At 41.7% G+C, this 18,399-nt stretch overlaps 1 protein-coding gene across 3 annotated transcripts in view; it reads right to left on the reverse strand.

Moving 5' to 3' along the window:
* The window catches only part of LOC139557027 (nucleolar protein 4-like), a 163,863-nt gene that overhangs the window by 87,434 nt on the left and 58,030 nt on the right, over positions 1-18,399 (reverse strand). For 2 of the 3 annotated variants that reach the window (XM_071371326.1, XM_071371327.1), the window contains exon 4: positions 16,398-16,507. In XM_071371326.1, the coding sequence (XP_071227427.1) occupies positions 16,398-16,507 (110 nt within the window). Of the gene's footprint in view, positions 1-13,653; positions 13,809-16,397; positions 16,508-18,399 lie in introns of those variants that run through there. The other variant, XM_071371328.1, reaches the window with a different exon arrangement.

Consider the following 18,399-nt stretch of genomic DNA (forward strand, 5'->3'; position numbering starts at 1 on the left):
GTAGTTCATACATGCATAATCTATGAGCAGAATTACTGTGTTTTTTTTCTGGAACCTGTGCTGTGCCATTTTCCCTACATTTTCCCTACAATTTGAGTTCTAGCCAATGAGCTTCAGCCCCTCGCCATTTGAGTGACAGCTAGCAAGATGCACACACAGCAGAGCGAGAGAGCAAAGACGTGGTGCACATATCGGCACATATGTGACGTAGTACGCAATTTTCGGGGACCACTTTTGGCTCAGGAGCGCTACTTTCAGAACTACTGGCTAAAAGGTATACAAAAGTACAGCAGAAATGGACTCAACTGCATGAATGCCTGGCTGTCCCGTCTTCAGTCAGGTGTTAGTTCGCCCAAAAATATGGTTATTTTATTTTCATGACAGTCTCCATCCATAACTGTCGGTTACACCAGTGGTTCCCAAACTTTTTTAAAGGAACTCAGTCCGGCTTTCAACTCTTGAAAGTTGTAATAGTAGAATGCATAAGGTGCAATTTTGTAATTGGGTAATGCATCATCAAATTTCCAGATAAACTAGACCATTTCAGCAAAAAAAATGTAGCTAGGTTTTTTAGCCCATAGATTTTTTTGAGTCAATCAAATATCACATGAATACACATTAGGCATTGTAAAATGTATAGAATTGCAATAAAATGTGCTTTAAAACTGCAACATTTTCTCTGCACCCTATGACAAAATGTGTAGAATTGCAGGAAATTGGGGCGGGATGTTTCTCAAAGCTGGAAGGGGGAAATTTTGGGGACCCCAGGGATACACGGTTATACAGTAATTGTGCCAGCCCTAGTACTGTGACAAAAGCCAAGTTGGTCCCTGTTCCTGACTGACTTCAGATTGGCAGGTCCTTCAGTTAGCCATGTCTGAACAACAATAAACAGAGGCAAAAGTCTTTGCTATTAATATAGTGCTAAACATAACTGACAGACAAGACAGCCACAGACAGACACAAGTCTTTTCAATAACCCACAATGAGAAACAAATAGCCAAGTCCTAGAGATTTCCCACACAGAGCTAGTTTGTCATTCAGTAAGTGTTCCGGTTGAAGGAGTTAAAAGCAACACACCACGTCAACAGTTCCTCTTGATGAGCACCGTCTGACTAGCTGACAGTCCCCACAACAAGGCTTCAGCTCTACCTCGGAGAAGCCGACTGGCTTCATTTGATGCTGATAGGAACAGACGGCCGATGTAGTGAATTCAGATATGTTTCTCAGAGTGACAATCACGGTCATACATATTTATACTTTGCCTTCTCAAATACATGAATGCGCGACTTCATTACAGCGGAGGAAATCCCCTGATCTCCTTCCACAAACCAAGGTTTACTGAATGTGATGGGTTCGGTTGTGGTGGGTGCTTTCAGGAACCTGACATCCTCTCAAACACAGAGATATGAACACACTCTTCCACAAAGGAAAGTGTGACAACTACTCTTCTCTCTCAGCGAGTAATCTCTGAATTAGTTTGAGTGCCTTAGTTACCAGTCAACATTGTCAACAGTAAATCAAGATAAAAAAAATTAAAAAGAACATGCTTAAACCAACATGACATTACCATGCCATGGCATGATTAGCCAAGTAGCCTATTCAAGAGGTTCTCAAAGTATTTTTATTAAAAAAACATTTTTTTTAATATTACTAACAACAGATTAAGCTAATTTTGGACAAGGGATCCATGGAATAAATTTAGAGGGTGTAATACAATACAATGTAATATTATGAATCAACATCATAGGCCTGGGATGCTCACAGGGATATTGGTATCCACTGCAGTCCTCCACCAATTATACATTTTTCAACTCAATACTTCTTGTATAGTTAAAAAAACAAAAACATAAATGCACTATAATTTAAACTTTAAAACAGCTAAGTTTTCTCTCTGCCTCATGGCAAAATGTGAAGAATTGCAGGATATTAGCTTTATAGCTGCATCAAAAATAATTCTCTGCCCCATGACGAAATCTGTAGAATTGCAGGAAATTAGCTTGAAATATGCACGTTTTCTCTCCAATGCCAAAAGGCAGGCTCTTAAAATGTTCCTACCGAGGGCCTGCGACTTGGTTTGTCAAGCCATGGACTGCCAAAGTCATAATAAAACTTACTGCATGCTTTTTCTAAATGTATTTCAATTTTTTTTTACTTGAGTTGTGTTCTGAATTTGCTATCACAAAAGGGTACCGCGGCACCAAAAAGTTTGAGAACCCCTGTCATATTCTACAGAGTACATGTACACTGCAGTGCAGACCAAGGGAATGCACATTCCAATTTAATTAAGCAGTGCCCTTGGTGACCTCAGTCAATATACTAAGCCTATCTGACCACCACTCCAGAGGACGGATCAGAGAGGGAGAAGCAGCTTTAGAGATTTCACATGAGAAGTGGAGAAAAGTCACACTTTCAATGACCTCTACAACCCCATGTGCGTTATCTTAATCCACCTGTCAATAGAGAGCAATAGTAATGGCGTCATTTTGTAGGCAATAACTACGCCATGATTCGTTGGACAAAGCCTATGGGCAAATTAATGGAGTTTTGGTAGAGTTTTTCATTAAATGCCAGAAATAAGGTCTGTGGTAAACACAGGCTTAGGAGATCTGACACGTTTTGTTCTATGAGATCATCTTCATCAGCTAACGTCACTTTTTGTGAATTTTGAGGCATTTATGTAATTCAAAAAAGCACATAAAGCAAAATAAAGGTTTCATAATTCATTAAGGGCATGTTAACTGACTGATATTATCCCATAGAATAAAATGTATAAGATCTCCTAAGCCTGTGTCAACCTCAGACCTTATTTTCTAAGTTTATCCCAAAACCCTATTCTTTCCCTATTCATTTTCCCCAAAGGAATGGGTGAACGAACCAGAGTTAACTTATTTGCAGGTTTTAGGACTACAAGCTGGTAAGCCCTATGGTAGTCTGGTTTCCAATCATTTCAATGTGAGGACTAGTTTAGGATGAGTTAACCTATTTATTTTGTAAATGTTGGCTTCAACTGACAGGAGAACGAAGACCGGTCACTATAGTTAACAATGGCAAACAAAACCAACATGGGTGATTTTAAACCACAAAGGCTATTTGAGCATTGTGTCCCTGTATAGTTTTGTACAAATGATTCAGAAAACCCTGAGTCATATGTTGATCTACAGCTGTGATAAAAACCCATGTGATGAGAACCCCGATTTCTAACAAATACCTGGAGAGATTACTGTATTGTCCAACACTCCTATTCCTGTTTAATCCAGTCAGGCACAAATCTACCACGAGTATGAGGATTAACCCCTTTCCCTTCTGGAACCAATCCTGCGAAAAGAGGCAGGAGTATATCACTCCAGCTGAAAAGCTGTGTTTGCTTCTGGTTAGGCTAGGCTATAGCCTACTACCAAGGATGTCGCCTATAACTGAGCCAAACTGAGTGAGGTGCATGTTAGTGATTTAGTAAAATGGTAAGTAAAGCAGAGCCTTGCACCAGCAGCACCGTTAGCGAAGCCTTACACACATCCCGCGGCAGACAGGGCAGGCAGCACTGGTTGAGCACAGAGAGAGCAGCTGTGGGGAGCCAGGGGCAACAGGGAGCCTAGGGTTCGATCCTCTGTCACCTCACATCTTCCTCTCGAGAACTGCACACACTGCACTGTCTGCCCTGAGAGGAAACAAACTGGGATACATCAGGATACTACAGTGGGGCCTATGATGTGGTACCAAAACACAGTGCTTCCTCCATCCTCCATAGTCAGCCAGGTGTACATAAACACTGCAGACGTCTCCGTTTTTCATCATTATCATCTTCCCAAAAAGAACATCATTCCAAATGAGCATGTCCTACTTTCATAGAGGTACTCTTGGGGAAGCACAAAACAATAGGCTATACCATCACAACAGAGAGGTAAGCGACAGATGAAATGGAGAAATATTAGGGAGAGGCAACGGAGGAGTGGGGAGAGAGGGAAACACCCACTGCCACAGTTCTGGAGCTTGACTCAAGGGAAGGACGACGCAGGCAGTCTACCCCTCCAACTGGCTGACTTACTGACTTACAGGGGTCAAGATTTTTTTGTTTTTTGTTGCAAGGCTTTATCCTTGTGAGGCGCTGGCCGAAGGCAGGGGATCCTAAAGGCGGTTTTAAAGCCCTTAACCCATAGTCTACTGGAAACCAGCTGCAGTCCCTTTAGGATTCAGCCAGCAAGGTTATGTTGTCTTCCCTCAAATGTTTTCTGCCAACTCCATCCACAGAAACACCATTTGACAGCAGAAAATACTCTGTTGCCATGGTTCTGATTGGGAAAGCAGTGGACTGCCGACTGTAGTGGTAAGATACAACTGTTGTGCATATTATTTGACAGTACAGTAGCAACCATAGCCTTCGACTTGTAGACTTATCAACATTTTGGTGTAGAAATTGGGAAGCAAAAACTTCACAGATTTGTGTGACCCTTGGGCTACTTGGTGTTAGAAGTGGGATGACAGGGCGTGCCTTCAACAAGTTGGTGGCGTGTCTGGGCCAAAGATATTAAATGCATTATAATATTCATTGGCATGCGCATAAGGGAGTCGAAAATATTATGTGCACAGGAGTATTGTGAAGTTACAGCCTTTAACACAATTTAAACAACTTCAGTGAGCAACTTCACAAGCACTTGCAGTTGTGGATATCCAACTAACTAAAGTTAACTTCTGCTGTTGGGACTATGTGTATGTTCCCTCAGCCCTACAGTATGTAGGGCTCAGCCCTACAGTATGTAGGTCCCGTGTGGCTCAGTTGGTAGAGCATGGCGCTTGCAACGCCAGGGTTGTGGGTTCATTTCCCACGGGGGGACCAGGATGAATATGATATTATTTGTCAGCGCCCGAATACAAAGGGTGTATACTTTACCGTGAAATGCTTGCTTACGAGCTCTTCCCAAAGATGTAGAGTTAAAATATTAACACAAAAGGAATAAAATACACAAGAATGGAGCTACAGTGCCTTCGGGAAAGTATTCAGACCCCTTGACCTTTTCCACATTTTGTTATGTTACAGCCTTATTGTAAAATTTATGAAATAGTTTTTTTCCCCTCATCAACCTACACACAATACCCCAAGATGACAAAGCAAAAAAAGTGTTTTAGACATTTTTGCTAATTTATTTAAAAAAATTAAAAATGTAAAATTACATTTACATAAGTATTCAGACCTCTTACTCTGTACTTTGTTGAAGCACCTTTGGCAGCGATTAGAGCATAAAGTTTTCTTGGGTATGACGCTACAAACTTGGTACACCTGTATTTGGGGAGTTTCTCCTATTCTTCTCTGAAGATCCTCTTAACTTCTCTAGGGTAGGGGGCAGCATTCGGAATTTTGGATGAAAAGCATGCCCAAATTAAACTGCCAGCTACTCATCCCCAGAAGATAAGATATGCCTATTATTAGTAGATTTGGATAGAAAACACTCTGAAGTTTCTAAAACTGTTTGAATCATGTCTGAGTATAACAGAACTTATTTAGCAGGCGAAACCCCGAAGACAAACCATTCAGATTTTCTTTTTTTGAGGTCACTCTTTTCAATGACTTTTCATTGGGAATCCAGATTTCTAAGGGACCGTCTTGCAGTTCCTACCGCTTCCACTGGATGTCAACAGTCTTTAGAAATTGGTTGAGGTTATTCCTTTGTGTAATGAAGAAGTACGGCCATCTTGAACGAGGGTCACTCGAAGTGTCCTGTTTGTTAGAGGCGCGTGACCAGAAAGCTAGCTACAGTTTGTTTTAATCCTGTATTGAACACAGATCCTCCCGTCTTCAATTTTATCGATTATTTACGTAAAAAAATACCTAGAGTTGTATTACAAAAGTAGTTTGAAACGTTTTGGCAAAGTTTACAGGTAACCTTTGAGATATTTTGTAGTCACGTTTCACAATTTGGAACCGGTGTTTTTCTGGATCAAACGCGCCAAATAAATTGACATTTTGGATATATATCAACGGAATTAATCGAACAAAAGGTGTGATGTTTATGGGACATAATGAAGTGCCAACAACAGAAGCTCGTCAAAGGTAAGGCATGAATTATATTTTTATTTCTGGGTTTTGTGTCACGCCTGCAGGGTTGAAATTTGCTTCTCTCTCTTTGTTTACTATGGTGCTATCCTCAGATAATAGCATCGTTTGCTTTCGCCGAAAAGCCTATTTGAATTCTGACATGTTGGCTGGATTCACAACCAGTGTAGCTTTAATTTGGTATCTTTCATGTGTGATTTAATGAAAGTTTGATTTTTATAGTAATTAATTTGAATTTGGCGCTCTGCATTTTCTCTGGCTTTTGGCCAAGTGAGACAGTAGCGTCCCGCCTAAGATTTTTGGATATAAATATGAACTTTACCGAACAAAACATACATGTATTGTGTAACACTCATCCTATGAGTGTCATCTGATGAAGATCATCAAAGGTTAGTGATTCATTTTATCTCTATTTATGCTTTTTGTTACTCCTCTCTTTGGCTGGAAAAATGGCTGTCTTTTTCTGCGACTTGGCTCTGACCTAACAAAATCGTTTGGTGTGCTTTCGTCGTAAAACCTTTTTGAAATCGGACACTGTGGCTGGATTTACAACAAGTGTATCTTTAAAATGGTGTAAAATACTTGTATGTTTGAGGAATTTAAATTATGGGATTTCTGTTGTTTTGAATTTGGCGCCCTGCAGTTTCACTGGCTGTTGACGAGGTGAGATGCTAGTCTCCCACATAACCTAGAGAGGTTAAGCTCTGTCAAGTTAGATGGGGAGCGTCGCTGCACAGCTATTTTCAGGTCTCTCCAGAGATGCTCGATCGGATTCAAGTCCGGGCTCTGGCTGGGCCACTCAAGGACATTCAGAGACTTGTCCCAAAGCCACTCCTGCGTTGTCTTGGCTGTGTGCTTAGGGTCGTTGTCCTGTTGGAAGGTGAACCAACTTTTCAGGGTAGTTAGGAACCAATATACACAGGCAGTTAGGAAATTTAAGGCTAGCTTTTTCAAGCAGAAATTTGCATCCTGTAGCACAAACTCAAAAAAGTTCTGGGACACTGTAAAGTCCATGGAGAATAAGAGCACCTCCTCCCAGCTGCCCACTGCACTGAGGCTAGGAAACACTGTCACCACCGATAAATCCACTATAATTGAGAATTTCAATAAGCATTTTTCTACGGCTGGCCATGCTTTCCACCTGGCTACCCCTACCCCGGTCAACAGCCCGGCACTCCCCACAGCAACTCGCCCAAGCCTCCCCAATTTCTCCTTCACCCAAATCCAGATAGCTGATGTTCTGAAAGAGCTGCAAAATCTGGACCCCTACAAATCAGCCGGACTAGACAATCTGGAACCTTTCTTTCTAAAATTATCTGCCGAAATTGTTGCAACCCCTATCACTAGCCTGTTCAACCTCTCTTTCGTATCGTCTGAGATTCCCAAAGATTGGAAATCTGCAGCGGTCATCCCCCTCTTCAAAGGGGGAGACACTCTAGACCCAAACTGCTACAGACCTATATCTATCCTACCCTGCCTTTCTAAGGTCTTCGAATGCCAAGTTAACAAACAGATTACCGACCATTTCGAATCCCACCGTACCTTCTCCACTATGCAATCTGGTTTCAGAGCTGGTCATGGATGCACCTCAGCCACGCTCAAGGTCCTAAATGATATCATAACCACCATCGATAAGAGACATTACTGTGCAGCCGTATTCATCGACCTGGCCAAGGCTTTCGACTCTGTCAATCACCACATTCTTATTGGCAGACTCAACAGCCTTGGTTTCTCAAATGATTTCCTCGCCTGGTTTACCAACTACTTCTCTGATAGAGTTCAGTGTGTCAAATCGGAGGGCCTGTTGTCCGGACCTCTAGCAGTCTCTATGGGGGTGCCACAGGGTTCAATTCTCTGGCCGACTCTCTTCTCTGTATACATCCATCAATGATGTCGCTCTTGCTGCTGGTGATTCTCTGATCCACCTCTATGCAGATGACACCATTCTGTATACTTCTGGCCCTTCGTTGGACACTCTGTTAACTAACCTCCAGACGAGCTTCAATGCCATACAACTCTCCTTCCGTGGCCTCCAACTGCTCTTAAATGCAAGTAAAACTAAATGCATGCTCTTCAACCGATCACTGCCCGCACCTGCCCGCCCGTCCAGCATCACTACTCTGGACGGCTCTGACTTAGAATATGTGGATAACTACAAATACCTAGGTCTCTGGCTAGACTGTAAACTCTCCTTCCAGACTCACATTAACTTCTTATGGCTGCAGAGGCAGTATTGAGTAGCTTGGATGAAAAGTGCACAGAGGTGCCCAAAGTAAACGGCCTGCTCCTCAGTCATAGTTGCTAATATATGCATATTATTAGTAGTATTGGATAGAAAACACTCTGAAGTTTCTAAAACTGTTTGAATTATGTCTGTGAGTATAACAGAACTCATATGGCAGGCAAAAACCTGAGAGAAAATCCAAACAGGAAGTGGAAATTCTGAGGCTGGTCGAGTTTCAACCAAGATCCCATTGAAATCACAGCGAGATATGAATGAGTATTCACCTACGGCTTCCACTAGATGTCAACAGTCTGTAGAACTTTGTCTGATGACTCTACTGTGAAGGGGGGGGCGAATGAGAGGAGAATTAGTCACCACTGTCATGAGGTGACCATTCTTTGACCATGCGCGTTCACATGAGAGGGAGCTCCGCTCCATCGCTCATCTGAAGTCAATGTAATTCTCCGGTTGGAACGTTATTCAAGATTTATGTTAACAACATTCTAAAGATTGATTCAATACATCATTTGACATGTTTCTACTGACTGTTACGGAACTTTTGGACATTTCATCAGGTTTTAGTGAACGCGCTTCGTGACTTTGGAATTGTTTACCAAACGCGCTAACCAAAGTAGCTAATTGGACATAAATAACGGACATTATCGAACAAATCAAGCATTTATTGTGGACCTGAGATTCCTGGGAGTGCATTCTGATGAAGATCATCAAAGGTAAGGGAATATTTATCATGTAATTTCTGGTTTCTGTTGACTCCAACATGGCGGCTAATTTGACTATTGTTTTGAGCGCCGTCTCAGATTATTGCATGGTTTGCTTTTTCCCTAAGGTTTTTTTGAAATCTGACACAGCGGTTGCATTAAGGAGAGGTATATCTATAATTCCACGTGTATAACTTGTATTATCATCTACATTTATGATGAGTATTTCTGTTGAAACGATGTGGCTATGCAAAATCACTTGATGTTTTTGGAACTAGTGAATGTAACGCGCCAATGTAAACTCAGATTTTTTGATATAAATATGAACTTTATCAAACAAAACATGCATGTATTGTGTAACATGAAGTCCTATGAGTGTCATCTGATGAAGATCGTCAAAGGTTAGTGATTCATTTTATCTCTATTTGTGCTTTTTGTGACTCCTATCTTTGGCTGGAAAAATGGCTGTGCTTATTGTGGTTTGGTGTGACCTAACATAATCGTTTGTGGTGCTTTCGCTGAAAAGCATATTTGAAATCAGTCACTTTGGTGGGATTAACAACAAGATTACCTTGAAAATGGTATAAGACACATGTATGTCTGAGCAATTTTAATTATGAGATTTCTGTTTTTTGAATTTGGTGCCCTGCACTTTCACTGGCTGTTGTCATATCGATCCCGTTACCGGGATTGCAGCCATAAGAAGTTTTAAGCATCTCCAATCCAAAATTACATCAATAATCGGCTTCCTATTTCGCAACAAAGGATCCTTCACTCATGCTGCCAAACATACCCTCTTAAAACTGACCATCCTGCCGATCCTTGACTTCGGCGATGTCATTTATAAAATAGCCTCCAACACTCTACTCAACAAATTGCAGTCTATCACAGTGCCATCCGTTTTGTCACCAAAGCCCCATATACTACCCACCACTGCGACCTGTACGCTCTCGTTGGCTGGCCCTTGCTTCACTCTCATCGCCAAACCCACTGGCTCCAGGTCATCTACAAGTCTCTGCTAGGTAAAGCCCTGCCTTATCTCAGCTCACTGGTCACCATAGCAGCATCCACTCGTAGCACGCGCTCCAGCAGGTAAATCTCACTGGTCACCCCCAAAGCCAATTCATCCTTTGGCCGCATTTCCTTCCAGTTCTCTGCTGCCAATGACTGGAACGAACTGCAAAAATCACTGAAGCTGGAGACTCATATCTCCCTCACTAGCTTAAAGCACCAGCTGTCAGAGCTGCTCACAGATCACTGCACCTGTACATAGCCCATCTGTAAACAGCCCATACAACTACCTCTTCCCCATACTGTATTTATTTATTTATTTATCTTGCTCCTTTGCTCCCCAGTATCTCTACTTGCACATTCATCTTCTGCACATCTACCATTCCAGTGTTTAATTGCTATATTGTAGTTACTTCGCCACCATGGCCTATTTATTGCCTTAACTCCCTTGTCTTACCTCATTTGCACTCACTGTATATAGACTTTTATTCTTATTTTTCTACTGTATTCTTTTCTACTGTATTATTGACTCTGTTTTGTTTATTCCATGTGTAACTCTGTGTTGTTGTATGTGTCCAACTGCTATGCTTTCTCTGCCAGGTCTGCCAGGTTTGCAACTGCCAGGTCGCAGTTGCAAATGAAAACTTGTTCTCAACTAGCTTACCTGGTTAAATAAAGGTGAAATAAATTAAATAAAAAACCTTCACCCCAGTCTGAGGTTCTGAGTGCTCTGGAGCAGGTTTTCATCAAGAATCTCTCTGTACTTTGCTCTGTTCATCTTTGCCTCAATCCTGACTAGCCTCCCAGTCCCTGCCACTGAAAAACATCCCCACAGCATGATGATGCCACCACCATGCTTCACCCTAGGGATGGTTCCAGGCTTCCTCCAGACGTGACGATTGGCCATTCAGGCCAAATAGTTCAATCTAGGTTTCATCAGACCAGAGAATCTTGTTTCTCATGGTCTGAGATTCTTTGGATGCCTTTTGGCAAACTCAGAGTGGGCTGTCATGTGCTTTTTACTGAGGAGTGGCTTCCGTCTGGCCACTCCACCATAAAGGCCTGATTGGTGGAGTACTGCAGAGATGGTTGTCCTTCTGGAAGGTTATGGAGCCACTGTGTTCTTGGGGACCTTCAAAGCTGCAGACATTTTTGGTATCCTTCCCCAGATCTGTGCCTCGACACAATCCTGTCTCGGAGCTCTACGGACAATTCCTTCGACCTCATGGCTTGGTTTTTGCTCTGACATGCACCGTCAACTGTGGGACCTTATATAGACAGGTGTGTGCCTTTCCAAATCATGTCCAATCAATTGAATTTACCACAGGTGGACTCCAATCAAGTTGTAGAACATCAAGGATGATCAATGGAAACAGGATACACCTAAGCTCAATTTCAAGTCTCATCGCAAAGGGTCTTAATACTTATAAGGTATTTTGATTTTTAAAAATGTATAAATTTGCAAACATTTCTAAAAACCTGTTTACGCTTTGTCTTTATGGGGTATTGTGTGTAGATTGCTGAGTTTTTTATTTGTATTTAATCCATTTTAGAATAAGGCTGTATGTAACGTAACAAAATGTGGAAAAAGTCAAGGGGTCTGAATACTTTCCGAAGGCACTGGATACACAGGGAGTACCAGTACCAGATCAATGTGCAGGGGTAGGAGGTATTTGAGGTAGATATGTACATGAAAGCCGGGTAAAGTGACTAAACATCAGGATATATAATAATAAGAGTAAAGAACAGAGTAGCAGCAGCATACAATTAGTGTAAAAGTGCGTGCGTGTGTTTGTGTTGTGTTGGTGTGTGTTTGTGTTGTTGGTATGCATGTGTGTGTTATGTGTGTACTTACATAGTGCATGTGAAGGTGTGTGGGTTTTGTGTGAGTGTTAGTGTGTATATATAGTAGGTGCTGAGATACTATTTATTTTCTCAGAAAATGCTATTCGGGTCATTGGTATATTGACAAAAGTTCAAGGTCATAGTGATTGAACATAATTCAGTAGGTCCCATATATTACTTACATAATCATATGGAAAATGCTGAAATAATCAGCCTTTTATGCCTTATAATAAGCATTTGTGCCAAATAGAGCTGCACATTGCGTAGTTTTTAGCTTGTGTTCATAGCGTACATTACTGTATTTGGATTGTGTAAATTCTGCTTCCATATATTTTGTCATTATTTTCTGTTTATTGTCTGACTCTATATTCTGTTTATTGTAGAAGCACCAAGTCAATTCCTGTATGCAAATCTATTTGGCAAATAAAGGTGATTCTGATTCTTGAGTGAAATTGGTTCAGTGAACAAGTACTTAGAGGGCTGAGGGAACATAGCGTTGAGGGACTGTAGGACTAAGGGAACATAGTGCTGAGGGAACATATTAGTGCTGAGGACTGAGGGAACATGCCGTTTCATCAGTATCTCAAAGTATCATCTTATAAGACAGCCAGATAGCTAGCTATCTATGTAGCTATCCAGCAAGCTAATTTACCAGAGATGCAAACGTTAGGCTAACTGTTAATGTTGGCAAGCTAACGCTCCTCCTACCTACCTCCATTCACTTACCGTAAATACCGTGGCTCGGCTACTTTGAAGCAATAATAATGTTGACAGAGCTTGCAAACGTACCCCAGATATAAATACAAAAGCTGACAGGTATTAACGTTTGAATGTTTAGCCTTTTTTAAAGTAGCTAGCTAGATCTTTTGGGGTAACGGTTCGCTGGCCATCAGGGGGAACCGTCCAGGGAAAGTGTTACCATAGTAACATTGAACCTCGAAATTGAACTTCTATATGTCACATTATTTCAAACCTCTCAGGATGAAATTCTAATAGCTACAATGTATCCTGCCCAGGCTTGCAAATTTCTCGGCGGCCAGGTAACTAGGAAGATATAATATACAAAGCAAATTGCTGTACAGCATTATTCTGAAGTGATTACTGTATTAATGCAGATGGACACGCGATTGTACTGTGCGGTGCGGGATTGTACTGTGCTTGGTCATTCTGCATCCCACAGAGAACAATGTGACATACAGAATGGCCTGCGAGATACACACTATACGTAAATATGCACTTTAACAGTGTGCTGTTGCTGCATAGCGAACATCTAAAGAACATGCTGAATTATCAGTAGGACAATTTATAAAACGCTATTATGTTAATTAATCAAATAAATCAGCGCATATTGTTTAATTGGATAATAAGGATGGATAATAGCACATTTATGTGCGATGTTAGATGTCAGGTGCAGTACCTTCTTGGAATAAATGTTTGATATTTATATTATATTGGAATGGTAGGCTATTATACTACATGTTAAGTTGTGAGAGAATCGAATATATTGTTCACTTCTACAGCACACTATTCGCTATAATAAATGCATTGATAGAAAATATAGCCTAGGGCTTATCGAAAGGCTATAAGGCCTAGGGGTATTATAGAAAACTAAATGTATAAAGCATTTTTTTTCAGATATTAATTGTTTTGAAATTATTATCTATTTGCGTAAGAATAAAGAGAAAAGTGGAGGTGTAATTGCCACAACATTGTTTCCCACAGCAGGCGAAAATAGCTTCTACATAGCGCACAGCTCAGCAGATGAAAATAACAACACAACCATATCATGTGAAAGAAATGCTTACCTTCACTTCTGATGGTGAATTTTCAAGTGTGAATGTCAAACCCCTCTATAATTGCCTCCCCCTTGCCGGTCTCTTTATTCGCTTTTAATTCTAAAGACAATGTCCTGCTATGGGAGCAAGTACAGGACCCTCCGAGACTCGCACTGGCAACCAGCCCCAAAGACGGAGGCGTGGCGGCGATAACTGACGTCACACCTCGTGCAAAAGATGGACTGCTATACAGTGGGTTCACTAAATCCATTTAAATTGTCATTGGCTTCTTTAGACAGGCTTTACTACCGTCCCTCTGCCTTTCCCATCTCTCCTCTTCCCTTTGTTAATTCCCATTTACAAAGGGAATTGTTAATTCCCATTTATTTCTCTACAAATGCCCATACCTGACTTTTTATGCTATCTTTTCACTCTCACTTTTTCATTGACAGGAAAGTAAAATTAAAATGTAAACGTGGATTAATAATTGACTTAGCCAAAGAGTAGGCATGTTAGTCCGGCAGCCTTTGGGCAGTATATAAAAAACAATAATAAATGGAATAACTGGTTAAACCTTTGGAAATCTTCTCTCAATCTCTAAATACTGATACAGGGTTATAATAAATAGGCTTGATGATTTAACTTGCTTTTGAATGAAGCATTACCACATAAATATGTAATTGATATATCAAAATAACAAAATCTGTATACAAATAAGTGAGCGATCACGACACAAAGGAGGCATTTATTAAATTAATGTCTATGCCTCAAGGTTTGACCACACAATAGTAATCTTTCATTCTAAAGGATTTTTTAGTAATGGAGTAAAAAGGTCCAAAAAAAAGTCTAACTTTTAAAAAGATTTATACCCTATCCACGTGAGTCCGTTTACAGGGAGTCAACAGATGCTTTGTGTGTCAATAAACTGGATTTACCCACTCTGAGACAGATTTATAGGGAACTTCTGCCACCTACAGGCGAAACTTGGAAAGTGTATGTCTAAACAAAACACCATTTCACCACGAAGAGCAAGAGATTTGTCTGGATCCAATGTGGTTCTGTTATAATACATGAACCAGTAACACAAACATTAAATATTGATGAGTGTAGTCCTTTGAAATGGTCCATAACACTATATATTAGAACAGGTCGGCAGGTAGCCTAGTGGTTAGAGTGTTGGGCCAGTAGCCGAAAGGTTGCTAGATCGAATCCCCAAGCTGACAAGGTAAAAATCTGCCGTTCTGCCCCTGAACCAGGCAGTTAATCCACTGTTCCTAGGTCATTGTAAATAAGAATTTGTTCTTAACTGACTTGCCTTGTTAAATACAGGATAAATAAAAAAGGTCAGCATCTCCAATACATTGATTCTAAGCTGTGTTCTCCCCTCTATAAAACGCATATAGGTTAGAAAGAGAAGATCTATATTAGCCCACAGCCTGTCTTTTTCAATATGCAAATGACACCTGTTTGATCTTATAAATGGACTGCTTTTTATTAATCATCATTATCGTGTTACTCCTCATTTTATAAACTAGTCTTTTTTTTTTATAAAACATTTTTTTAGGGGGTGGATCATCTTTAATATTGCGGATAGTTTGTCACTTCCATCAGTGTAATTGTCTGCATCATAAAACTATAAACTAGTCTTTACTTTAACTGGTATCTTATGTGGTGTCTTTCTCTAGCCCTCTAGTAATTATAGCCTACCTACCTACCCCCACCTCTATGTCTCCCCTGCCACCTCCCACCCCAAAGAAATAAATGACTTTTCTCAAGAGAAGACAGAATAAATGGGAAAAGGGTCCATAATAGATAATGAACCATCCCTCTTTAATTCTCTCCCCATTGTCACACCTCCCCCTCCTCTCTTCCCCTCCCATCATGGTGCGGGCAGAGCCACCGCCCAGTGTCTACAGACTACAGGAAGGATGCTTGGTAATTTCCTCCTTTATTGAATTGGGCTGGACATGCGTGTCCTGATGGGGTAGTACCCCCTCGCTCTCGCTCGCTCTCTCTCTTGCTCGCTCTCTCTCTTTCGCTCCTGCTCTCTCATGCGTCCGCCCCTCAACCACCAAATCCAAGCCCTACCTGCCCCGTGCACCCTTTTTTCAAAGATGAGTCATTGTTCCTCAATTCAGGGCCTGCTGAAAATCTCCAGCTAAAAGCCACGGCAGCTCTGCAGAGTGGTCACTAGTTGGCACAGGCCTAACCCTAACCTTAACCACACTGCTAACCCTAATGTCTAACCCTAACGATATTGACAATTTTGACTTTGCAGCTGGCCCATCAAATGGAAATTGCTTAGTTCTGCCTCCAGGACAAGATTCATGACAATAAACTTTTCTCACACCTCAGTTAATTAGACTGCCGCTTAGAGGCTTTGTTAATTGGAATGAGCTGAACCCCATTCCCTCCTTGGTTATCATACCAGACACACACACACACACACACACACATACACGTGCACTTACACACACTTACATTCATGCACGCACTTTCATCGGTGCACACACATATTTTCGCAAGCACGCACACACACATACACACACACTTTCCTATGTGTGCCTAATTGGCAGTCCTGAATGATTATGTCTATGCTCTTGTACAGATAGCCAACCTGGCATTGGGGATGGAAGATAGGGGGCTGTCGAGGGAGGGGGGTTGTGTGTGTGTGTGTGTGTGGCACACAGAGAGCCTGATAGAAAGGACTGTGAAGATGGCCACTTCCATCCAACCCTCACCTATTCTGGACAACATAATGTACAGGCTCTTACCTGCTCATTTGTACTCATGTACTGAAGCTTCATCTGCTTCAGATAGGTCGTGGTGAGCGGCATGTTGTAGTCGATGAGATCCGGCACCAGTGATGTCGGTCTGTCATTCTCTGTGAAGATTAAACACACACAATGTATTATGACTCTCAATCTCCCATAACTCAACATTACTTTCATAACCCTGGTTCTCTGATAATATGAGTGAGACGTATCACATATGGGGACTCGATGGAGGCACGATCACTACGAAGAACCAATCACAACACAATGTCTGTCGGAGACAATCAGGTCGAGTGGCGAATGAGGTGAGACGTAACTCTCCCGTCCTCTGAGAGTGGCTCTTGCGGACCAGGGTTACGAAAAAATAAGCTTGAGCTCTCTTTTAAATACTCTTTTTTTTATGTATCACATAAGGGAATATGACTGACACCCATATTGCAGACATGCTCTCCGAAGCCAGTCCCAACAGAATCATCCCTAAACCCGTCAGGTAGTTAATTCTCGCACAGCATCCAGCCAGACTGACGCGATGCTGTACAATTTTCTTTATTTGAACCATTGGTTTTTGATTGGACACCCTACACATACTGTTCTCAGTGTCGTAGTACCGATTGGACACCCTACACATACTGTCCTAGTAGTAGTATGTGTAGGGTGTCCAATCAAAAACGCATATTTTGACCAATGGGGAAAATAATATGTTAATTGTGTATATATTCATCTAAGAAAACCAACGGTTCAAACCTCATCTCTATCATAATCCTTTCGGAAGTAATTGGAGTTTTTACCCTTGTAGGGCAGCCAAAATTACGGTGACTAAATCAATGGAGGCCATAGAAAAATAATTGTAAGAAACAAGGAAAATTGCACAGCTGGATGCTGTGCGTGAAATAACTACCTGATAGGCTCACTTTCCCGCTGAAATCATCATCTTTCGTCTCGAATCCAAAGGACAATAAACAATAGAGGTAAGATAGATATCGATTTCTTAGACATGACATGTAGAATTTTCATATTTTAGTATACGATTTGATAATAATGTGAAATTCCTTTTATTTTTTGAAGAATTCTCACAAAAACAAGCGTATCTTTGTGAAATGTCAACGCAGCTGAGTTTACTGCAGAGAGTAGCAGCAGCAGTAGAACAGGGTGGGGGGGGGGGGGGGGGGGAATGCAAATTGTCTGGGTAGCCATTGGATTAGCTGTTCACGAGTCTTATGGCTTGGGGGTAGAAGCTGTTTAGAAGCCTCTTGGACCTAGACTTGGTGCTCCGGTACCGCTTGCCGTGTGGTAGCAGAGAGAACAGTCTATGACTAGGGTGGCTGGAGTCTTTGACAATTTTTAAGGCCTTCCTCTGACACCGCCTGGTATAGAGATACTGGATGGCAGGAAGCTTGGCCCCGATGATGTACTGGGCCGTACGCACTACCCTTTGTAGTGCCTTGCGGTTGGAGGCCGAGCAGTCACCATACCAGGCAGTGGGAGGAGAGGGTACCGGAGCAGTCTTCTAGTGAGGCTTCGGATGCGCGCACACCACCCACCGCTCCCGAGTATATTACAAGTTAATGTCCAGTCCCAAGTTAACAAAGTCGACAAAATCTGGGCAAGAGTTGCTTTCCAAAGAGATATCTGGGTTTGTAGCATACTCTGTTTCATGGAAACATGGCTAGCTGGGGACATGCTGTCGGAGTCCATACAGCAAACGGAATTCTCAGTGCATCGCACCGACAGGAATAACATCTCTCCGGTAAGAAGAAGGGCGGGGGTGTATGATTCATGATTAACGGCTCATGGTGTAATTGTAACAACATACAGGAACTCAAGTCCTTTTGTTCACCTAGAATTCCTCACAATCAAATGCCGACTGTATTATCTCCCAAGAGAACTCTCCTCGGTTATCGTCACAGCGTGTATATCCGCCCGCAAGCGGATACCAAGGTAGCCATCAAGGAACTTCACTGGACATTATGCAAACTGGAAACCATATATCTTGAGGCTGCAT

The sequence above is a fragment of the Salvelinus alpinus genome, chromosome 28 (genome assembly GCF_045679555.1).
Source record: "Salvelinus alpinus chromosome 28, SLU_Salpinus.1, whole genome shotgun sequence".
Lineage (NCBI taxonomy): Eukaryota > Metazoa > Chordata > Actinopteri > Salmoniformes > Salmonidae > Salvelinus > Salvelinus alpinus.